Source organism: Pyxicephalus adspersus, chromosome 12 (genome assembly GCF_032062135.1).
Source record: "Pyxicephalus adspersus chromosome 12, UCB_Pads_2.0, whole genome shotgun sequence".
Lineage (NCBI taxonomy): Eukaryota > Metazoa > Chordata > Amphibia > Anura > Pyxicephalidae > Pyxicephalus > Pyxicephalus adspersus.
The window spans coordinates 3,536,593-3,561,633 of NC_092869.1; the positions used below are offsets into that span (position 1 = coordinate 3,536,593).

Sequence of the window (25,041 nt, forward strand, 5' to 3'; positions counted from 1 at the left end):
GGGGGGAGGTCTTGTTAATTACAGAGGGTGACACCAACATTCTTCTGTGTTTCTGAGTGTCATATATTTGTCTGAATCTCATAATTATTAATACTTTTTTTTCTTTCAGATTTTTGCACATTGGAGTCATTGAGTTTTTTTACACTGGTGAGTGCTCGTTAGGTACGGGGGAATATCTGTAAAGTGGATCTGCCATTGGGGGGTGGGGATTGGATCTGCCATTGAACACATCCTAAAGCTACGTACACGTCAGATTTTTATCGCCCGATAATCGGCATCGGCCAATTATCGGGCGAAAATCTGCCGTGTGTACAGTCGGTGTCGTCCATCGTCCGGACGACCGACCTGCCGGATCCACGGACGATGGACGACAGCCGATCGTAATGAAAGGGAAGGGGAGAGCGCGCAGCAGGGTGCCGCTCCGTCGCTCTCCCCCTCCCCTCTCCATAGAGCATGAACGGTGCTGTATGTACAGCACCGTTCATGCATCGTGCACTCCCTTGTCGTTGGAAAGGATCGTGAAAGATCCTTTCCAACGACAAAAATTGGCAGTGTGTACGCAGCTTAACACTCAGCAACGGAGTATTCACCCAACCCAGGGGTGTCAAATTAAAGTACACAGCGGGTCAAAATTTGCAAAACTCGTGGGCCATCCTGATATTTATTAAACAAATATCTACAATTGGTGGGGGTGCTTGTGGGTCCCGATTGATGTGCCAGCAGAGCATTCTGGGATTTGTAGTATTAGCGGTGCATGCACGGTCTACCGGCGGGCCAGCTCTAGTAGACATTTGTTATTTTCTTTCAGGCCAAATATAATTGCAGTGTGGGCCAGATTTGGCACCACTGATCACACACCTACACCAGAGTGAGGAGGGCAGATCCCACATTTTTGGGGTTGGATGATCTGCTATTGAGGGGGGAATTGTGATCCGCCATTGGGGGTAGGGGGAGAAGTCTGATCGGCCCTTTTGGGGGGGGTGATGGCAGTTTGGACTGTACAGGGTCGTTGCTTAATTATGACCCTTTGGTTTATCTCCCCAATTGCTGACTTATTCTGCACAATAGCCCTGAATGTAGGCGGCCATCTTGGTTGAGGCAGGGCTCTAGCAAGAACCCTAAGCAGCGCTGTAGTGTCATCCTTAACTGACTCCAAATCTCGTGGGACAGAGGCCGCCTGGGATGATCTCTGATATTTGAAGACAGCAGTGTCTCACATAGCTGGAAGTGTTGCTATTTATTAGAAGTTCCTGGGGAATGTTTGGGTACAAATAACTCTTCTAGATGTTTCCTGGCTTCACTCCAATGTATGGATCAGCAGGAATTCTGAACATCGGTGGTCTTATTACGTGTGTCCTCTCTTCCTGTGCTGAGTATTTATAATGTGATCTGTTGTTGTCCCCTTCAGGTATCCAGCACTTTAGTGTCCCTCGTCCCAGGCTCCGGAGGGGAGTTGCCATGTCGTTTAATGGAGAAATGGCCGAGGGGAAAACCGATCTAGCAAACGGTAATCCGCTCCACGTTTCTGCTAAATGTCTGATATGATGAGGGAGTCGGCGGGAGATCTGTACAACCGGCTGCCCAGGTTATGGGGGCATAGAAAGTACCCAATATCACCCAATCCAGGGGAAGCCCCTCGCTCAGCAGCTGGCTGCGCATTCTGATTGGTTGAAATTTATTTATAAAGCTGAGATACAGAATGTGAGCTGATTTATTGCCAGTGGAGTCTTCTTTCTAGTTTCCAGTTCTCTCTGTCAGGCCAGCCCTGTCAGCTGGGAAGGGGAACATGAACTTTTCTACTATAGTTTTACTTTCACTTACGCAGGGTGAAGTTAATGTTTGGACATTCCCTACCCCTGAAGAAATGAAATGTTTTCCAAGAATAAAGAAAGTAGTGAAAGCAAACTCATACCTGCCTTAGGGCATGAGGTACACCCACAGCATATAGGTCGGGATGATGCCACAGGCAGGCTGAAGGTCCTAAATCTTACAAGAAGAATGTCACGTTATCAGTAACCACCCGAAAACAGCCGTGTGGTTACTGAAAAGTGCTGGGTTAGCAGAGGAGCAGCTGCCGGGCCTTAGGTGACCTCTGACTTTTAACTCTCAGCACTTGGTGAGTCCCACTCTATTTAGGTCAGCCATGTTCTCCTCCGGAGGTTTTTTTATTCTGGATGGGAAGAATCTGTAGGTGGGACAACACGTGACCAATTTACCGTTACCAGTTGTTGCTGCTGCTGCCATTGGAATCCATCAGATCAGCTTTCTACCACCCCCTATACTTTATTCCAGCTTTTTAATACCTACCCCCTGAGTATGTTGCATTTTACATCGTCTTTGTATTATGTCCCAAATGTTCAGAGCCCCTGTATTGTGACCTATTTTTTCTATAACCACCACAGTGTCCTCCCCAGCCCCTTTTAGACGGCGCACCTCCCAGGACACTTTTTAGTTACCACCCGGTTGTTTTTAGGTGGTTACTGAACAGTTGGGTCACAATACAGGGGCTACCACCCGCCTAAAATTTCCTTCCACCCAGCTGAAAAAATTTCTGGGTTGAGCACTGCCCCAGGTAGTTACTGAAAAGTACAGGGTGGTGCGCCCTGCTAAAATGGGCTAGAGAGAACACTGGTCAGATATAGGTCTCTCACTTTTATTTAGGATTAGGTATCAGGACTGTTCCCTATATCCCATCCCTTCTGCACAACTGTAATGGCAAAAGCCTGCTACGATTGCAACTTTTATATTCAACATAACAACAAGGTTAATGTAAGGATATTTGGCATTATCCCAAATTTCAGGGTGTCCTTTATTCAAGGTTTGTGTATGCAGTAAGAACATAATGAAGGATAAGCTTTGAGCATTGGTCACATCTGGGCTTACTCTAGAATCTGAAGATCCAGCTTTGGAGACGCTGTTGCCTCCCTTTCATGGTCTCCTGAGGGCCCAGACCAACCCTCCCCAAATATTTAAAGTCAAAGGCCGTCCCTCTCAGCTTCTTTTCTCGGTTACTGCCCTTTGTGGCTGTAATAGATTTGGGCTTCTGGGTATGGTTGAGTGGGGGTTACCATTTAGCAGGGCAGCCAGTTCCAGGTCCAAACACTCTCAGATTGTAAGGGGCAGTGAATGATTCACCTAGTTAGGTTCCAACATTAGGAGTAAGGTGAGTGCAGTAGGGAGGTGGCAGGAAAGCACCCAAAGTTTTCATGGCTGGAGGTAACTAAACTTTCTCCTTAAGTGTTTCTTATTGCAAATCTGTGATCCTCCGATGCTTTGCTTTATCTAATTGGATCCCGCTTGTTCTTGTTCAGGAAGCGTCTCCAGCAGCCCAGAAGACATGTCAGGGACAGAAGAAGGAAAGGAGAACTCCTCGGGGATTGAGGTGGAAGCCTCGGACTTTAGCCTTAGTCTCACCGGAGATGAGACGGACACTAACCGAGCAGAAAGCAGGCACACTAGCTCTGAAAGCTCGGGGGAGGACAAGGACACTGACAGTATGGACGATACCGGACTATATTCAATCAATGACGAAAACCGTGGGAACGACCGCTCGCACTCGGAGGATGAGGAGGAGGAAGAAGAGGATGAGGAGGAGGAGGAAGAAGACCGCCTCCGCAAACGGGGCCAAAAAAAACGGGCCAATAATGACCAGGACTCTTCTGATGATGAGAGGGCTTTGGAAGACTGGGTGTCGTCTGAGAAGACACCATTGCCGAGACCTCGGTGGCGAGCCATGCGCGCGCTCAGGCAGAGGGAGATCGGCAGCAGCCGACGATTTATCTACGACGCGTGTGGGGGGCGCGGGTTCGTTCAGAGGTTCCGGCTCCTGCACGGATTGGACGGGCACCTCGGATGCGTCAACACTTTGCATTTCAACCAGAGGGGCACCTGGTTGGCAAGTGGCAGCGATGACCTCAAGGTGGTCGTCTGGGACTGGGTGAGGAAAAAGCCCGTCCTGGAGTTTGAGAGTGGTCACAAAAGCAACGTATTTCAGGTACACCTCGTCTTTATAATGTTCAGTTTATAACAATCCAACAATTCATTTTAATTTACCTATTGCAGTGTTGAACTGTAGGTGGGTGACAGCCCCTGTATTGTGACCAAACTTTTCAGCAACCACCCAACAACAGCCAGGTTGTTACTAAAAAGTGCCGGGCAGTGCACCCAACTAAAGGGCTCTGGGGATAATACTACTTCTTATACCTCCAGAAATATGTGGTGTGATGTTCCCACCTAGGTGACAATCAAACCAGGCGTAGGTGGCACTGGAGGGGGAAAAAAAAACTCATCCCCAATGAGACTTTTATTAGAAAGGGGTTTGTTTTTTTGAGTCTGCTCAAAAAAGTCAAAAGTATAGTGAAAAGTCTGAAACTATAAAAACATAAAATGAAAAAATCTACTTCTTATAGGACACTGAGGTTAATTTGTATCCAGCCTCCGTGTACCTGAACAATTGGGACTTTGTACTCTTTTGTTTTTAAAGCGCCACTTCAGGTTCTCTCTTGTGTGCATTGCACTGGTTTTATCATTCAGTCACAAGTTACTCTCTGCTTTAGTTTATTTGTTTGTTTTTAAATCCAGAAAACTTTTCAAAAAGGCTACTCCATTCCTTTCAGATCCAGACAGTTGAATTAGAAGTAGCTAACACTAACTTAGAAGTATTCTAACACCTTAGAATCAAATTCAAACTCCTGTGCTTTGCTTTCAAATCCCTCCACAGTTCTTGTCCCACTTACATTTCTGACATGATGGAAAATACTCCCCCTGCGGCTCTCTTCTCTCCTCCAATGACCTACTAATGACTTCCTCACTCATAACCTCATCACACGCACGGATACAAGACTTTTCTAGAGCTGCCCCAACTCTCTGGAATGGTCTTCCTCATCCTATTCGGCTTGCTCCTACTTTCATCTCATTAAAAGATACCTCAAAATCCAAGGCTTCACCCTCACCTACCCGTCTTCTTCTGTCTCCTAAACCCTCACTACTTCCCACCATTCCATATCTCCCTCCTATTGTGTGATACTTCCCCCACCTCCTAAATTGTAAGCTCTTCGGGCCAGGGTCCCCTCCCTCTCCTGTGTCACTGTCTGTCATTTGCAACCCCTATTTATTGTACAGCGCTGCGTAATTTGTTGGCGCTTTATAAATTCTGTTTAATAATAATAATAATAATAATATTAATAATCATGTGTATCGTAAAACTGCCTGGGAGCTTTGAAGATACGTGGTGACACGGTTCAGTTTTCATCACCTGGACATTGTTAACAGTATCTAACTATATTGGATTTTCCTGCTATTCTCAACATTGGGATTACCTCCAATCCTGGGTTCAGGAATTGGAAGGCTAAAGCTGCGTACACACTTGCAATTTTTGTCGTTGGAAAGGATCTTTCACGATCCTTTCCAACGACAAGGTGCTGCAAGATGCATGAACGGTGCTGTACATACAGCACCGTTCATGCTCTATGGAGAGGGGAGGGGGGAGAGCGACGGAGCGGCACCCTGCTGCGCGCTCTCCCCTTCCCTTTCATTAGGATCGGCTGTCGTCCATCGTCCATGGATCTGGCAGGTCGGTCGTCCGGACGATGGACGACACCGACTGTACACACGGCAGATTTTCGCCCGATAATTGGCCGATGCCGATTATCGGGCGATAAAAATCTGACGTGTGTACGTAGCTTAAGTCCTCTCCTCGTTTTCTGGGGTTAATCTGACCCTTAATACACAGATCTACTATCTTACTTATCTTACATTTAAACGTGTCCTACCTATGATACAACCTCTACTACAACCAAATTCCTTTATATGTCACTAATTCCATCACTGCATTTTCATGCTCTGATCTGTTCACATCAGCACACCGTTAAGCTTGTATAATATCATATCCCTGAAGAAGCCTATTCATGGCGAAACGCGTCAGTTCCATTCAGCTTAAGCAAGGTCCCCCCCCCCCCCCCCTTCCATTCGCTGAATTGATTTGTTTTGTTGTTAGGAGCCCATATGTATAGTACGTAGGTAACCCATATCCTGTGTAATGTGAAACAGGTAATTGGTATTGAATTGCATGTATATTGGTTTCATGATATGTACCCAAATGAGTGGTGAGCCACAAACCTCTTTTCTTTTTTCTTCTCATTGATTCAATATTTGTCATTTTAAGAGGTGGCTCAGCCCTATTGATATACTAGTAAGGGGAACAACCTTTTCTTGCTACTTACATAGCAAAAATGATCATTGGTGTCAGTGGTAACAAGCTGCTCATTGCTCCAGAAACCCCTAGCAGTCTCTGGAGGAACCCTGCTTATGGCAGCAGTGTTATCCCCAGACCTTTTTAGCTGGGAGCACCACCCGGCTGTTTCTAAGTGGTTACAGGTCAGTTGGGTGACAATACAGGGGCTGCCATCCGCCTACAATTTCTTCCCACGCAGCTTAAAAACATTTCTTGGTTTAGCACTGTAAGGTCTGTGACACTCGTACTCGATCTGCTAACAATTTATTTACAAGACCCCTCTTATTGTGGGATAGTTCCCCCACCTTTTAGATTGTAAGCTCTTTGGGGCAGGGTCCTCTCCTCCTGTGTCACTGTCTGTATCTGTCTGTCATTTGCAAACCCCTATTTATTGTACAGCGCTGCTAATATGTTGGCGCTATATAAATCCTGTTTAATTAATATTAATAATAATGATAATAATGTTTCCTGTGCCTTAGACACAAAGGAAAGTTAGAGGAATTTTCCTCCTAGACATCAGATACTGGACAGAAGTCCCTCCACTTCCTGTTCTATGACAAGTGTAAAATTTTGTGTTTGCTATCCCTCATTCTGCAATACCGGTTCCCCCTAGAAAAGATTTTAATCTGGGTGGGAAGAAGCTGTAGGCGGGTGACAGCCCCTGTATGGTGACCTAACTGTCCAGTAAGTTACCAAAAACAGGCAGGTGATTACTGAACAGGGCCGGGTGGTGCACCCAGCTAGTAGGGGCCGGGGAGATCATTGCAGACTAAACCACGGATCAGGACCAATCCTCCCTGTGGGGACATAGAATACAATAAAAACCTGACAAAGGTCCAATCTCTCACCACACTACCCAAAACTAAAATTAGAAAAAAAAAATATTCTGTTTGGAGATAATTGTGTAAAATAAACCCACCATGGTTTATGAACTGACGCCAATGCATGCAGTTTTTTTTTTTTACAAATACATCATGTATACCTGAATCATATCAGTGTGTATTTTAGGGCTGTTGCTTATTTCCGGATTATAGTTGGAAATACTTCTAGAGGGCATTTAAATGTATGCTATGTGGCCCTGTGATCTATAGGATCTTGTTGGACATCTCTGTCCATAACCATAATATTATCATCATTATTATTAATAATAAACAGGATTTATATAGTGCCAACATATTACACAGAGCTGTACAATAAATAGGGTTGCAAATGACAGACAGATACAGACAGTGACACAGGAGGAGAGGACCCTGCCCCGAAGAGCTTACAATCTAAGAGATAGGGGAAGTATCACACAATAGGAGGGGAGTTATGGAATGGTGGAAAGTAGTGAGGGTTTTAGGAGACAGAAGACAGATAAGTGCGTTTGAAAAGATGGGTTTTGAGTGCTCTTTTAAATGAGAAAAAAGTTGGAGCAACCTGAAAAGGACGAGGACAGCTCGGGGCAGCCCTTAGAAAAGTCTTGGAGCCATGCGTGTGACGAGGCTGAGTGAGGCATAGCACTGATATAGAGTCAGTCCTGTTCATGACTATGATATCCTCCACTCATCTTAGAAGCCTTTTTCGACTTTGTAGTTTGTTGGGCTTATAAAACCAAAACAAGATCTGTGGGGTCCGGTACTGATGTTGGATGAGAAGACCTGGCATTCCAAAGGTGGTCTGTAGGGTTGAAGTTAGAGCTCTTTATACCAAACTGGTCACATTGTCTTTATAGAGCTGGGTTTGTATTAATGGAACAATTAGGGTACAATTCATTCCAAAGGGATTCAATAGGGTTGAGCTCAGGGCTTTGTGCAGGACACAAGTTCCTTCACTGGTCCAACTATGTCTTCATGGAGTTGGCTTTGTACACAGGGGAACAGTCATGCTGGAGCAGAAAAGGGCCTCCACCAAATGGGTACTACAAGCCCACGATTGTCCACAATATCTTTATATGCTGTAGAATTTACAATAAAGTAGGTGGTCAGGTGTCCACAACCATTTGGTCATGTAGATCTGTGTTTTCCCCAACCCCTTTTAGCTGGGCGCACCACCCGGCACTTTTCAGTAACCACACCGCTGACTGATGAGTTGGGTCACAATACAGGGGCTGCCAACTGCCTACAGCTTTAAAAATGTCTGGTGTGAGCACTGTGGAGTACTCATCTGCTCCTTCTGCATTGCTTACCCCATGTCCAAAATGTTCCGGAATCTTATCATGATGGAGAAATGGATGAGCAATATCTTGTTCGTTTAGCCAATGAGAGAGCAACGCTCCAAAAACGCCTTTTACCAATCCTGTTGCTGACAAATTGCTGCCATTGATAAGGTCACTAATGTGACACGATCGCTCCCCTATCAACCAGTCCACCCGATAATTGGCTGATGTTGGGTGAGGATTTTAGGTCTTACCACAGCCCTTCATACGTAAACACAACCCCTCTCCCTCTCTGACTGTATCTCTCACCCACTTTCTCATCTTCTTCCCATCAGGCAAAATTCCTGCCCAACAGCGGAGACTCCACGATTGCCATGTGCGCCCGCGATGGGCAGGTACGAGTTGCTGAGCTATCTGCCACCCAGTGCTGCAAGAATACAAAGAGGGTGGCCCAGCACAAAGGAGCCTCGCACAAGGTATGGAGCCAAAGTCTTTTTTATGTTTGATTTCAATTATTTTAATGTTGTAGTTGTATCTACCTATTACAGCATTAAATAAGTGGTAATGCAGGTGTTCAGCTTGGTGGTGTCCATGTTCATCTGCAGAGTGAAAGCTGACACTGTACATCAAGCATTTATTTTTGATTTGTTTTGTCATTTTTGATTATGTCAAAGTTCTCAAATTGTGTATTTTGCCTCCTGCTCAGCTCGCCCTAGAACCAGATTCCCCGTGTACTTTCCTGTCAGCTGGTGAAGATGCCGTGGTGTTCACCATCGACCTTCGGCAAGACCGACCTGCGTCGTCAGTACAAATCCTTCCAGCGTATTCCACCACGATAATGTCTAAAAAACTAACAGTTTTCCTCTTCTTTTTTTTTTTTTTTGTACATAGGAGACTGGTGGTCACCAAGGAGAAGGATAAGAAGATTGGACTGTACACGATATATGTCAATCCGGCCAACACGTATCAGTTTGCGGTGGGCGGCCGCGACCAGTTCGTGAGGTGAGGGCTTGCTGTGGGTTTTCATGTGTGATAATGAAGGAGGTTGAGACATTATTGTGTTCTCTGAACTTCATTGTCACCCAAACTTAGCACAGGTGACAATGGTATGTTAATACGGGTCCATGTGGTAGCTCTACGGGTCCATGTGGTAGCTCTACGGGTCCATGTGGTAGCTCTACGGGTCCATGTGGTAGCTCTACGGGTCCATTACAGGTTCATGCACGCTTATCATAGCTGTGCTTTATCTTGTGGTATCCGGCCAAATAAATATCCACCTTTGTGTGAAATTCTACCCATACCAGGTCAGCTCTATACTTTGCAAGGAGAAAACCAATTCAGTTCTCACTTGGCTTCTGTGCTTTATAGTTACAGAGAGAACATTCCAGTCCAGTGCTTTGGGTGTACGTAGTCCTTATAACTTTCATTTTAATACATTTCCCCGAAGCCACAGGGAATTCACCTTGTGTGCATCTAATGCCTTTGCAAAAGCTGTGGTGGCATTACTGCGCTATACATAGTCTATGCAAAAAGCTGAACTGTGGTAGGGACCCAACAGCCCCACTCACTGCAGAAAAAAGTAGAGAAGGGGGCGGATAAAAGACCAAGCACCCGGTGCAGTGATTGGTTTGTATTGGAGGAAGCTCCTACAGAGGAGGAATGTTTCATGTGCAATCAATGCACTGATCTAGGATAAATGCAGAGTTCATTAAGTTTTGTGTAAGAATACGCGTACATCTTGTATTAGAATATATGTATTGGGTTGGGCTGGCCATGCTCTCCTAGTATGGCTGATGACCAGTATGGAGCAATGGTGCTTAGCATGGCATTCAGATCAGCCTACCATGAAACAACCTTCCACGGCTATGGGCAAGTCTTTCAGAACCAGTGGCTGTTGACACTAAAAACCCAGTTGAACATTTTTTGTTCATCCTAAGCCTTCCCTGTGATACCTGACAATGATTTCTCTATTACCAGGATCTATGACCAGCGGAGAATCAACGAGAATGAGAATAATGGAGTTATGAAAAAGTTTTGCCCTCATCACTTAGTAAGTGGACTTTGCTCACTCTAGCTAACATTACAGCTCAATAGATCAGGGCTATTGACTTAAACTTAGGATGCAAGGTATGACTTTTGATTACTTGTTTAGAATCGGAGGCAACATGTCAAGCAGAAAGGGCCAGCAATGGCACCTATATTATTTTTGTCTTGAGAGGTGCACTTTTGTAACACCCCAATTACAGGAGCATGCAGAAGACTAAATGGATGAAAGCAGGTGATCCACACTAATGTGTGGTGATGCATTAACTCCCCACAAGTGCTACCCAGCTGACCCCAGGGCCAAGTACTTGCCCCTTAAAGTGACGATTTAAATGACTCGGGGCCTTTTGGGTTGGTGGTGGTTGCGGTAGTACTTGCAGAGTGCCAATAAAAGTTAATGCTTGCACTACAATGCCCTGACACACATTGGGGTGGTTCAGCACTAACATTTTCCCTTCGGGTTTGCTATAAGGTAGAAGTTATCAAAGCGGCTATTAATTCCTCCATATCACTTCTATGGGTGACAAAAATTATTGGTTTGACACAAGTGAGGTAAAAATAAAACAAAGTAAATTAAATATAATAAAACATGCAGGTCTGTGATGAATATTTATGCCTAAACATCAGTTTTATAATACATATTGGGTAATGCCACTGGTGCCAGAGTGAGAAAAATAATACTAGGGCCAGAATTAATAATTCGCTGTACACCGATGAGCTGTAAAGATTTTCAGTTCTCCCCCCATGCTGCACTTGGAGTAAATTCTGGTATTGGTTATAGATACTGAGGGCGGGCTCATCCACCTTATGCTTATTCCTTTAAATCGCTGATTGTGTTTGTGTTGCAGGTAACAAGCGAAGCAAAAGCCAACATCACTTGTCTTGTGTACAGCCATGATGGCACAGGTGAGTCCGAAACCACACAGACTTCATTTTGTTAGGGCCAGGTTCCATGGCTGTCGCTCTGACCAATATTTTATTACCTGACGAGACACTCACCTAGAACAAGATGAAGCTTTTGGACATCTGATCTACACATACACATTGTAGCCCACTACAGGCTCTGTGGAGAATTTAAGAGGGTTGACAGCTGACAACCTGGACCATATTATTATTATTATTAATAATATTATTATTACTACGCAGTATTTGTATAGCGCTGATATATTACACATCGCTGTACAGAGTACAATGTCATGTCACTAGCTGTCCCTCACAGTGTAATGTCCCTACTATCGTCATATGTCATTATCACACTCAGGTCATTTTTAGGGGAGAAGCCAATGAACCTAATTGCATGTTTTTGGAATGTGGGAGGAAACTGGAGTACCTGGAGGTAAAGCCACACAAACACGGGGAGAATCCTCAAACGCCATTTAGATAGTGTCCTGGCTGAGCTTCCAACCTGGGACCTAGCGCTGCAAAGGCCTGGAGTGCTAACCACTGAGCCACGGTGCTGCCTTACAAAAACAAGTCATCATTGTCAGTCTGTATAAGTGTCCAAACCTCTACACTTAAATATAAACAGGTTCGGGAATATGGGGTAACATGAAATCTCTAAAACAGGGGTCCTTGGGCTTTACGGACAAAAGGTCAGATTATAGTGCAGAATCTTGGAAGGCAAGAATAGGACCAGTGGTCAGTGGGACTTGAAAATAAATATTTCAGCATTTGGTTGTGATGGAATAGAAAATGGGCCATGAATAGCATATATATATAACAGTTGTGCTCGGATATTGGTGCTGCTGGTATTTAGCCTTTTCTAGCATTAGAGTTCAGTGGTATGTAAAACTTTATGCTCTGCGTTCCATTCTGCTCCTTAACTGGCTGGACCCGTACAGACACTGTTAGGTGGTGTTACACCAATTGTGACCCCTATAATACATAGTTGGGTGCAGAAATGCTTTGGCTGGCATCAGCTGTTAGTCTGCATACTGCAGCAGCGGCATGTAATGGGAAGACTCTGAATCCATGGCTTCCGGTTTGCAATAGCTGGTAAGTGGCAAGCAATGGTTAGTAATTGGGCCCATAGGCAGTTATTTGAGAAATGATGCTGCACAGGGATATTTAAAGCTCCAGCCCCCCTCCTCATATTTGCACAGTTAGTTGTACTGTGTTGTTGCTACACACTGGGAACTTTTAATGTGTATTACAAACTGCTTTAAGTCTGATTTCCTGGCTGAAGAGACATCCAGAATCATGTAGTCTTTTCCCTCTGTCTCTGGCCAGGCTGGAAATAAAATGTGGCCATAACCTAACCCAGCCTGCATGCCAGCACAAGCCTGCCTAGGAATGGTATCAGATGGACAATTTGATACTTGCACAACTTCTCACAAGAACTAACTTACTGCTTCTATGAGTGTTGTGACATTTTCAGAAAGCTATGTAAGCCCATTGACCGCCCCTCCATCCATCTGCTTGTAATGCATAGGGAAACTCAGACCAATTATTAACCTGACTGGACCTAGGAAAGGATTTATTCAGGTATGAGTCATAGAGGAGACACCAGGGAAAGAAGAATGTACATAGATAAAGAAATACATATTTTATTACAAAGTATAAACAGTCACCTCTAAATGCCTCCGCGGCATCCCTTTAATAGTTTGATGCGTGTTACCTCCACGTGTTCACTTCTTGCTCCATATTGCACACAGTAGCCGTGGCGGTTGCATGCGTGATCGCGACTCACGGAGTGGTGAGTAATCCTGAGTAGCGGTGGCCATATTGCTCTGGCCTTTGTCCCACTGTCTTCAGCGCACAATCTGTGGAATAGAAGACTTATAACAAGGCGTGTGAAAAATAACAAGAAAACACTGGAGCTGATCTCTGCTAATTCAATCTGAATGCCAATTACCCAGCAGATCTACTTCGCCTTCTGCATGTTTGTCATGATTTGAGGTGGCTGAGCACAAAGCTTCAATTTAACCCCCTGTGCAGAAAAAAAAAGACTTAGATTTTGACTTAGCTGCCACTGAATACTCTGAGCCCCTAGAAATCAGGGTGTGCCATTGGAATAGACAAATCTCCAACCCCATCCCCCACCATCACCTTCCTATGATATGCCATGGCAGCTTAGAGTGACTTTTATGCTGTGCTAGCTTTGGCAGCATCACACATTTACTTTACAGATTATAAAACAAAGAATAAATCCTTTGTGCTTTTTGCTTAGGAGGATATTGGGAGCGCAAACACTACTGTATGTGTGTCCACACGCCTGGTATAAATATTTTACATGGATGCCTTTTGTTTGCATTCTCTTTCTTATAAAGAAGAATCAATTTGTTGCTGAGAATGGCTGAAGGCTCAGCATGTCTGGATCTCTGGTCAGCTAAGCGGCAGCCGCTCTCAGCAATAAACCGCCAGCCTGCCTCTGATATTGCTGGAACAAACATTTTAATCTTGTGTTCTTTTCTTTTTTTTTTTTTTTTCCTCCAGAACTTCTCGCCAGCTACAATGATGAAGACATCTATTTGTTCAATTCCTCCCACAGCGATGGGGCTCAGTATGTCAAGCGATACAAAGGACACCGAAATAACGCCACAGGTACGGGATGTTGGTCGTGGGGGTTGTCACTATGGTTTGGATGTTCTATGGTTGGGCAGAAGTGGCTACAGAATGATTAGATAGACATAGGATGGAAGCTGGAAGGGGACCAGATTGTATTATTGTTATTACACAGTATTTATATAGTGCCAACATATTACGCAGCGCTGTACAAAGTCCATAGTCATGTCACTAGCTGTCCATCAAAGGGGCTCACAATCCCTACCATAGGTCATATGTCATGAATACAGCCTAAGGTCAGTTTTGCGGGGAAGCCAATTAACCTAACTGCATGTTTTTGAAATGTGGGAGTACCCAGAGGAAATCCACGCAAACACGGAGAGCCTGCAAACTCCATGCAGATAGTGTCCTGGCCGAGATTTGAGCCTGGGACCCAGCGCTGCAATGGTCAGAGTGCTAACCACTGAGCCACCGTGCTGTCCTTTTAATTGAAATACACAAAAATAAGGTTATCTGCCTGTGAAATATGGCAGACTGTAAATATTAGAACTGGTTAGGCAGCAGTACAATATTCCATTTTCAAAAATGTATTTGTATTATTAATATAATATTTGTATTGGGAATCATGATTAAAGTTTTCATATCTCTAAAATCACAACAACCAAGGCCCTGCGTATTTCCAGTAAACTCCACGACCACCTTTTTCCAGCAGAGGGCGCACTAAACCCCTGTGTTCTTACATCCCCCCAATCCGCTACCGCAAGGCGCCTGTTCATTATCTCGCTGTGCTCGATCGCTAGTTGTAAATGTGACTTTGCCACTGCGGCGGAGGTGTCTCATCTTCTGAAAGATTAGGCGAACTTGCCGCCATCGGGCTGCGTGCTCATTACCCTTGTGATTTTTATTTTTGTGCTATTGCGAGAGCTCATTAAATGTTTCCAGCTTAGTGGTTCTTTGTTTGTGTTTCTCTATGCTAATATGTCATCTTCAGACAGTTTAACTCATTCTTGGCCTGGGTGGATCAGAACTCGGTAATCCTAAAGCAACACAGGCAGCAGCTCCTAAAAAAAAAAAAAAAGGAAGGTAATGTCTGTTTCCTGCAAGAGAAGAGAGATTATACTTTGCTCACCCGCCTCCAGTGTTCCAGCCTCTCCAAGACTTATGGAGTTTTCTGTGGTGCCATCTTCTGATGCCTGCGTCATTATCTGACTCGGTAGTGTGGGGCCACAGGCATCCAGCACCTCCAGAATAAAATGAACCTGTACGTTGACGCACAACAGGATCACTGAAAGCAGAAGTAAACTAGGGGAAAATACAACTCGCCTTTACCTTCACACATCTGTCGATCCCCCTGGAGGTTTCCTGGATCAGGTCCCGTGTCGTCCTGGTATCCTCCTCCACGGGCGCTGCCATATTCTTTGCCCTTTATCCGCCTTCTTCCTACATCACCCGATCTTGCACTGCGCAGGCGCCAGATCAGGTGACGTAGATTGGGGCGAGGGGGGATTGGGAGAAATAGAGTGCTGATCTCACTGTGCATGTAAAAAATCTGCTTTTTTTTCTTTTTTTTTTTACCCTATTGAATAAAAAAACCTTCCTAATCGCAGGCATGCGCAGAAGGAGCAGCCACAAGCCTCCTGTGTTGCATGACTAAGGTATGCCGGGAGGCTTTGCGCTCCAATTCTGTCTTGATCGCTGCTGTAGTAAAGACAGAAAAAGTGAGGGGCTTTACCTATTATTATTATTTTTTTTAATTTTTTTTTAAACCCCTCATAAAAAAGGTGTTTTTTTTACCTTATATAAAAGGGTTGTCCACTCTTTCATGTAGGGTAATAATTTGAGTTTAAGTTTTACGCTTTGAATGCCCTCTTCCTTAGCGGCACAGCTTTCCCTCTTCTCTGCAACTTCATTTTGGCCAGCAGGAATAAAAGACAAAAAAAACAAAAGAAATTGGACGGCCCTAAAAGTCCTTTAGTGTTCAGGACCGCTGGCCCTGCAGTGTGCAATATGACATGATTGAAGGGGAAGAGTCATTGTTCTTCAGAATCCTTTGGCTATGGTAGAAGAGAATAAGGTGAGTATTTTTCTCTGTTCTGGCCATCATAGACGCAATGAGCATCAAAGGTTTGCTAGAAAAGGAAACAAAAAGGTTTTTTGTAGTACAGGATTTATGGTATACCAAGGACCCTACCACCCCACCCCTTCCCAATATCCTTCCCATACCCACATGGTCGCCTATGCCTCTCTTCCAAAATTCTCTTCTGCCCTGACCCTATACATAGATATCTGATATAGCCTTGTCACTACCTCTCCCAATAATCTTTATTATTCCCTAACATTTATTTTTATGTCTTCCAGTGAAAGGTGTCAACTTCTACGGGCCGAAGAGTGAATTTGTGGTCAGCGGTAGTGACTGTGGTCACATCTTCCTTTGGGAGAAATCGTCCTGTCAAATCGTACAGTTCATGGATGGGGACAAAGGCGGCGTGGTGAGTTTTCAGTCTTTTTGTTGACAGGAACTGTTTGGTGATTTCCTTTACAGCTGATGGAAAATTACTCCCCTAGCCGCTCTCTCCGCTCCTCCAATGACCTACTAATGACTTCCTCACTCATAACCTCATCACACGCACGGCTCCAAGACTTTTCTAGAGCTACCCCGACTCTCTGTAATGGTGTTCCTCATCCTATTTGGCTTGCTCCTACTTTCTGCTCCTTTAAAAGAGCCCTCAAAACCCATCTTTTTAAAATCGCCTACCCGTCTTCTTCTGTCTCCTAAACCCTCACTACTTCCCACCATTCCATATCTTCCTTCTATTGTGTGTTACTTCCCTCACCTCTTAGATTGTAAGCTCTTCAGGGCAGGGTCCTCTCCCTCTCGGGTGTCACTGTCTGTATCTGTCTGCCATTTGCAACCCCTATTCCATGTACAGTGCTGCGTAATATATTGGCGCTATAAAAATTTTGTTTATATATATATATATATATATATATATATCTGTTTAATAATAATAATAATAATAGGCTGGGTCTATAGGACGAGCTCGCATAGTCCGGCAGCTGTGATAAATTGCCGCGTGGCCACTCTCCATCGCGGATATTATATTAAAGCTTCTGTGAAGTGCTCCGAGCACCCCCAGGGTCTCCTTCACCTTCGCAGACGAGGAGTCATAATTCAGTGTTAGCTGACAGATTTCTTTTTTCCTGTTTTCTTCTGGCCCCTGCGGCCCACTCCCAGGTATAATTTTATTTTCTAGGATTAGCTGATCATTTATCCGAGGCGCCGCTATGCAGCTAATACATTTCAGCCTGTAATGGTACAGCGCCAGCTGCGGCGGGCTTGTAGGCGTTTCTACTGCTCTGTGCAGCACTTGGAGTTTTGTTTCTAATATCTCCTCGATCTGCTACACATCGACCATCCATTTATAACATCCCCATGGTGAAATTGTGCTTACAAATGAACACAAACACAAATCTTAAAGAAATGTATGGACTGCATGCTGAAAACACTGGTTGTTGGAGATGATCTGCTGCCTGGCAGTCTGTAGAGCCGATTTGATGGCTCGGTGAATTTGTTCTGCATTAGGGAGTCTGTGGTTAGATCCATACTTGGTGCATAGAAGCTGAAGGATATACATAACAGCCAGGCAGTCGGGAAAGAGAAACATGATGATTTTAGATAACTTGGGAGTAAAGCATATCTACATCCATGAGCAAAAATGTAACATAATACAGCCTATTCAAACCAAAATGGTAATTTCGTTTGCACATATATTTCTAAACTTCTTTCCTCTTAACAGGAGAAGGCAACTAGGGTTGGGCTAAGGGCCCAGCTAGGGTTGGGCTAAGGGGTGGCAGCCAGGCCCAGCTAGGGTTGGGCTAGAGCTCACAGCCGGGTCTAGCCAGGGTTAAAGCACACTAACGGCTCCACAGTAACCCATTGCTTGCCTTCAGTGTGGCCAATGCTAAAGGATCTCTTGTATGGTGACCCAATCTATAGGAAATGGCTAGAAACAGATTTAACCATCATTTTTTTCATTTGTAATATAGAACTCTAATCCTGATATTTCCAAGTCATTCTCAGAGAATGGAATAAGATTTATATCCAAAAGGCCAAAAGTGTTCGTCACACTTATAAGCAACCAGCCAGTGCATCCATTGTTTAAATCATATTATTTTGTTGGGGCAGATTTTACACAGGGCATCCAATGGTATTTTTTTATATAACTGCATTCATAAAAGTGGTGGTCAGCTGACATGATTGCCATCTTTAAAAATGACTAAGTTGATGAATGAACTGGTGCTCATACTAGAGGTGATCAGACCTGCCTGCCGCTTTTTATGGGTTACCACCTTTAGTGGTGGTCTGTGAAATATTGAAGATTCCCCAAACCTCTTCATCACCATTTTGTTCAAAGCCTTTAGTAATGAAGAAGTTTAAAAAGAAAGTTTTCAGTGTTTAACCCCTTTGGCATTTTTCACAGGTAAACTGCTTGGAGCCACATCCACATCTTCCTGTCCTTGCGACGAGCGGCCTCGATTATGATGTCAAAATCTGGCTACCCACTGCCAAGGACCCGACAGAGCTTGACGGGCTAAAGGAGGTAAGCGAGGGATAGGTAGTGCACCTTTACCACACGTCATCCCACTTCATGGCCGCGGAAGGGTTAAAGGCATTTTGATAAGCGTCTGGTGCATGTGTGGGCCCCAAGATTAGTCAGCAGAGCAGTGAGCTCATTTCTACCCATATGGTGTTATCGTCACAGCTAGCGAGAGATGAATCTCGTGCCACGCAAGTCGTAAAACAAGCATAGTAACCTCTTCCTTCCCTGGCATGCAGGATACGTATGAGCAGCTTGGCGGGTTTACGATATACCAGGAATGGTGCTGGGTGCCTTGCCATGTCAACAAAATATGGAGCCTGTTGGTGCCATATGGATGAGGATTGGAAAGTGGCAGATAACCTGTAATGTGGGGGTGGTAATGGATGATGAAACAAGCTGTAGGCCATTACCTTGAGCAGACTGAGCTTGCTCCATATGCTGACCACTGAGGTTTCCATACTGGATTTTCAGATGGCACAGGTTAGGGACCCCAAAAAGAGACAGCTAAGCACTTGCTTTCACAGAAGGCAGTGTGTTTAATCTTTGTCTTCAAGATCTTCAGCCCGCACTTCAGTAAGTTATGTCCTTATGGGACTCCTACCGACCCCGACACTCTATCTATGTAGGGGTGAGCAGGAGGAACCTCTAAGCTGTAAGGAAAATAATATTGAAAATATATTTCAATATGGAGATGTGCCAGTGAACATGAGTGACCCAATGTAGCATTTTATCTTCCTTAAAGAGTGATGCCATGCTTCCTGTTTTTATATGGGCTGCCTACAGGGGGCATTGCACAGGTTTCCTGCAGTTACTTTGCTTTTACCACAACCCATATACAAGCCCAGTTACCAAGGCATTGCATGTCAAAATGTATCGGCTGCCTTCTAATGCATTTCAGTGCTCTGCAGCACGATGCTTTGTCATTGTCATGGGATTGGAAGTGCTCAGGGGGCAGCTTTAATGTCCCCTCCTGAGAGCCAGGTTTGAGTTGAGGAATTGTTTTCCTCTAACTTGCAGAATCTTGATTTATTATTTCCTGCTCTGCCTGTGTTCAGGTTCAGCCAGAGGGAGCGTAGAGCTGGGGTCACAGATGATGTCCTCGGGGTTCTGAACTGAGGGACTAGGTGAGGGGCAAGTAGGATAGTAAAACGGAGCTAAAAAATTACACTTACCTTCCCGCAGATCCCTTAATGGCGCTGGACCTTCCCTCAATCTGGACCTGCTTCATCGTACGATTTTTCTTTGCCCCGGCCAGTGAGATCCAATCTCACTACGCATGCATTAGATCGGCATCTCTTTCCCCTTAGTGGGGAAAAATGCCCTTCAAGACTGAGCATACCCAGAAGAAGCAGCCAGAGCCTCCTGGGATGCGGGACGTAGGTATCCGGGGAGGCTCTGTGCTCGTCCACCTCGGTGATCAAGACTTAAAGGGACCGCGCCTGCACCCTTTTTTTTGTGTGTTGCACTTAAAAGAAAATAAATTATTACATTTTTTCTTAACATATAAGGGTTGTTTAACCTTTTATGTAAAGTAAAAAAAGTTTCTGAAAGTCTGCTAGCATTAGCATAGGCCTGGGACCAGTGTTCCGTGCAGCCGGTTCTGCATGCAGCCATCTTTGTCCTGCAGAGATTAACATTTTCCTTTTTCTCCAGGTTATCAAGAAAAACAAACGTGAAAGAGACGAGGACAGCCTACACCACGCTGACCTGTTTGATAACCACATGTTATGGTTTCTGATGCACCATCTACGACAGAGAGGGCACCGCAGGGTGAGTACAGGGGGTTACTTTGTTATTGTGCTCTGATAGCAGCAGCCATTCCCAGAGTGTAACGCAATTAAAGTCAGATTCGTGAATGGCTTCCTCCATAAGGGGTCCCCTCTCACAGGTGTGCTATTCCGTGATTTGCACTCCATGTAAGAATACGTGACGGCCAGACATTATTTACAATTATATCGCTTTTAGATCCTGGCATTTATCTTAAGCAGATGGCCGGCCTGTGAACGCCTTTGGCTGTGAGTTTTAATTCTCTGCAGCTCTTATGGTTTCATGTTTATGAGCCTGTTAGGTGCAGAGGAAATGGATGAAGAACTTCAATATGTTAAGTCATGACCTTCTACAGGGCTTAGACACTTGCATAGAGTTTGCATGTCTTTGCCTATTTTTAAGTGATCATACAAAGCTATATGCATAGCCATACTCCAAAATATACAGCAGGGGGCGTCACAATTGGCCCAATTCTGGAGGGCAGCCTACAGAAAACCCAACAGAGTACAGAAGTGGCCCCCTGTAGCCTTCCTTTTTAGAATCCTCCACAGGTAAAGTAATGCGAATCCAGCAAAACTGTCTCCATTACCGTCCTCTCGGCTTATTAATTTGCTGTCTTGTGAATACACGGCCGCTTCTCTTTTTATTTGCGGATAATTAAAGATCCAACCGAGCCACGTTGTACTTAATTGGATGCAAAGATGACAGGGACGTGACAAAACAAACTGCCTGACTTGACATGTTCCAATTCTTTTATTTCAAATAGTCGTCTCTTCTTAAACCAGGAAGATAATTCATTTTTGTTTTGCAAGACCGCTTTTTTTTTTTTTTTTTTTTTTCGTATCCTCCCCATCTTGTATAAAAGCTAAGCACGACGAGATGTCATAAGAATAGAAAATGCATCAAATTATAAGAAAGAATTCCAATCGCCCAATATTTAACATTGCCTTTTGTCCTGCGAGAGAATGGCATTGCCCTGTGGGTATGTACCCTGCTGGCCGGTGCCCCTTTCCTATGTTGTAGGAAAACATAAGCTGCGCTGCTTAATATGTTGGCGCTATATAAATCCTGTTTAATAATAATAATGATAACAGAACTCCAAGTTATTACACAACCTGGAAGTACAGTCGGTTCTTTGAGCAAAAAGTATGAGCGTGGTTGGTTTCAATCTCCTATCAATCAATCTCACATTCTGTTGCCCTGGGGTGACAGAGTCCAGTCCTTAAAGGGCATTGGCCGCGCTCGTTTTTAATGTTTCTCTTATGGCTGTAGATTTAGTCAGGTATGGATTACAAATAGTCAGACATTTTATGACATACCTGGCTAGTTTACGGCCCTTAAAGGGGTAGGTTTGGGCTCCCAAGAACATTTCAATAGACCATTTTTAAGTAAAAAGGTTCTTTGGACTCCTGTCCTGACATTTGACCTCCAAGATGGCCTTCTCTGTATGAGAACTGCCCACGTAACATAAATCCTGTTCATCCATGGCACCTGAGAATCTTTTGCCATTCTCTAGGTGAGGGCCCTGGCCCTTTCATTTATTGGATTTCAGTTCTTTCATTAAGCCTTAGCACCACATGTGAGCGTTATCCAGGGCAGCGATTGACCACTCTTCCTCGGGTATTCATTTTATTTAAGCTAGGTGAGAAGAAGCTGAAGGCAGGTGGCAGCCCTCATATTGTGACCCACTGAAAAGTGCCGGGTGGTGTGCCCGGCTAAGGGGGGCTAGAGAGAACACTGGCACGTTGTCCAGGCAGGTGCTAACCATTACCTTTTTACCATGGGGGGACATTTGCAACTTTCAGGTCTTCAGGGAGCCCCTGCTATATATATAATATATCCACGGCTCATAGTATTTTAGTGTGGTGCTCAGTGGGAAAAATTTCTCTTACATTGCTGGCCATTGGGAAGAATGTCACCCTTACAGATAGCCAAAAAGATCATTGGTGACCTGAGAGTCACAAAGAAAACCCCTAGCAACACTCGGAGGCACCCTGGTTGGAAAACCTTTTGCTCGGACAATTGTTCTCCACCAATAATCCTATTCCTTTTATATTTCTTTCTCCTTGCAGAGAAGAAGAGACCAGGCCACAGGCGATAACGAGTCTGATGACTCCCCCAGCACCTCCGACAGCTCCGATGACGATGAAGAGGGTCCCGATCGAGTACAGTGCATCCCTTCATGAGCAACCTGCTACTTTCCCCACCAACAATCCCTTTGGCGTGGAGCTTCCCCCCCTCCCCCTTCCAAAGCAGAGTGGGGGGCAATACTCTACTTAATAGACATTTTTTCAGCTTTTTATTACAGTTCTAGGACTTCTAGTCTAAGAAAACCACGCTTTTCCTCTTCAGTCTTGTTCCTTTACCCCCCCGGAGAGCGGGCACTCTGCTTGGCAAATTTGCACTTTGGATTTACTGACTTTCATGTTAAAAAAAAAAAAAAGGTGTCTTGAACGTCAGAAACCCGACATCTCGGCATCCTGAGAACCCTTTATTCTAGAAGTTTGTTCTATTACCAGCAGCTGAGACCATTTGACACCGAGAGGAAAAGAACTTTAAGACAAAAAAAAAAAAAACGTAAAAAAATAAAAAAAAAAATACAGAAGCTTGAGGGTTGGAGAGAGAGGATTATTTTTGTAAAATGTTTTTGTTTTTTTGTTTTTCTAGAAAAAGAAAGCAGCCATCTTTAAGCCAGCTCATTTTTCCTTCATCTTTTCTGTGTGTTTCTTCCCACTGGATGGCCCTGCAGGTCTACACCTTTTGGTTTTCTCATCCACTTCAATGGTGTTAAGTCTTAAAAAAATAAAATAAGAAGGCGTATGCTGATTCTTTGGTGTGTGACGTACATGCTCATAGGAAAAGAACTTTAAGACAAAAAAAAAAAAAACGTAAAAAAATAAAAAAAAAAAATACAGAAGCTTGAGGGTTGGAGAGAGAGGATTATTTTTGTAAAATGTTTTTGTTTTTTTGTTTTTCTAGAGAAAGAAAGCAGCCATCTTTAAGCCAGCTCATTTTTCCTTCATCTTTTCTGCGTGTTTCTTCCCACTGGATGGCCCTGCAGGTCTACACCTTTTGGTTTTCCTATCCACTTCAATGGTGTTAAGTCTTAAAAAAATAATAAATAGAAGGCGTATGCTGATTCTTTGGTGTGTGACGTACATGCTCATGCATTTCATGGTGACATTGGGCCCAGATTTCCTCAATGTTTGATGCCAATTTTAAACCTAATTTTGGTGAAACCCTCAAAAAGCTTGAGCTGCATGTGTATGCCCATGTTGCCTGAAGCCTGGATTGTAGTCCCCTGGTTTGCTGTCGGGGGAGCACATAATCCTATAGGTCGTTTTCTGTAGGGTATTTCCTCTTGGGTGGGCCAACCTGTTTCTCAGGGGTTGGTCCACTTCACGATTGCTTCCCATTTTGAGCATACGCCAAATCAAAAAGGGGTCATTTTGCATTGGCTCTCTGCTACAGCCTGGACTATCCAATCTAAAAAGTTCAAAGGGAAAACTTTTTTTTTTTCTTCTACATTAAAAAACAAAATCAACTCAAAGCAGTTTATTAGCCATTTCAAATGTTTTCATTCTCATAAACGCCTCCGGATTTTTTGTCATAAAACGGGCGGCCGCCACAGCTCCAGAGACACTTGTGCAGCCCCGGCCATCCAGATATCTCTCACGTCGCAGGACATTGTATATAAAAATTGCGATTGTTTGCACTTTTGATGTTTTTTTTTTTTTCTTCAATAGTTTTCAAGTTCTATTTAAAAAAAATAAAATAGGTTTAAAAAAAAAGATACCCCTCCAAAACAATAAAAACATTTGCATTTATTGAGAATAAAGATCTGGCTGAACTTTGAGGGTTTTGAGGCAGTAAAATGTCTTTGCTTTATCCCTGTTTTATTAATCTGAATATCGAGCTGGATGTTTATGACGTTGCAAATTGTTAAGTTTAAAACAAATGAATATTATATATTATATAGAAATAAATGCAATAAGGTAAATTAATGTTTTTGGGTCTGTTTTTGTTGTTTTTCCTGACCTTTCCTGTGTGGTTTAGACGTAAACCAAGAAAACTAAAAAAACACAGCACTATTTTGTGAAAGAGTTGTTGGGGAAAATGTAATGCCATTCTAATTCATCCACACCTGGTTCCCGCATCATCCTGGTGTCCTGGCGCAGAGGAACGGCCAGGTGGCGCCATCTTCCAGGTTTCTGCCTACATCACCTGATCTCTCACTGCGCAGGCTCGAGATCCGGTGATGTATCCCTGCAAATGCGCGAGATCTTCATTTTTTTTTTTCATTGTGGGGAAATGTCTTTTCTGCACATGCTCGAGACCAGCCTGAAGCTAAAAAATGTGTTGTTTTTAGAAATAACTTTTGAAGGCCCCACCTCTTCCATCTTTACTGCTGTGGTAGTGAAGACTGAATGGGAACGTCCATACCAATGTCGCATATCCCAAGAGGCTCTGTGCTTCCTATTCAGTTTTTACCGCCACGGCAGTAAACATGGAAGGGGCGGGGCCTCCAAAAGGTATTTCTAAAAAAAAATAAATACATTTTTGCTTCATATAAAAGTGTTATCTATTGTTCTTTTTTTTTTTTTTTTTTTTAAAAAAAGGCAGTATTCCTCTGCAGCTCTTAAAAAAAAAAAAAAAAAAAAAATTAGTGCGTTATGTCTTAGTAAATCACCTTTGAACACAAAAGAGGGCAGATACAGGGACTTAGTACTAAAAAGAGTCCAACTGCCAAAATTGAT

General features: G+C 43.9%; 1 protein-coding gene across 1 annotated transcript; it reads left to right on the forward strand.

Moving 5' to 3' along the window:
• Nucleotides 1–24,284, forward strand: DCAF8 (DDB1 and CUL4 associated factor 8). The gene is made up of 14 exons (XM_072428967.1): nt 1–147; nt 1,409–1,507; nt 3,312–3,994; nt 8,705–8,845; nt 9,076–9,170; nt 9,261–9,371; nt 10,347–10,419; nt 11,261–11,318; nt 13,848–13,955; nt 16,275–16,405; nt 18,398–18,517; nt 20,171–20,287; nt 22,357–23,099; nt 23,413–24,284. Exons 2-13 carry the CDS (start codon nt 1,459–1,461, stop codon nt 22,468–22,470), a joined length of 1,800 nt encoding a protein of 599 aa, XP_072285068.1. The 5' UTR covers nt 1–147; nt 1,409–1,458; the 3' UTR covers nt 22,471–23,099; nt 23,413–24,284.
• The last annotated feature ends 757 nt before the right edge of the window (nt 24,285–25,041 follow it).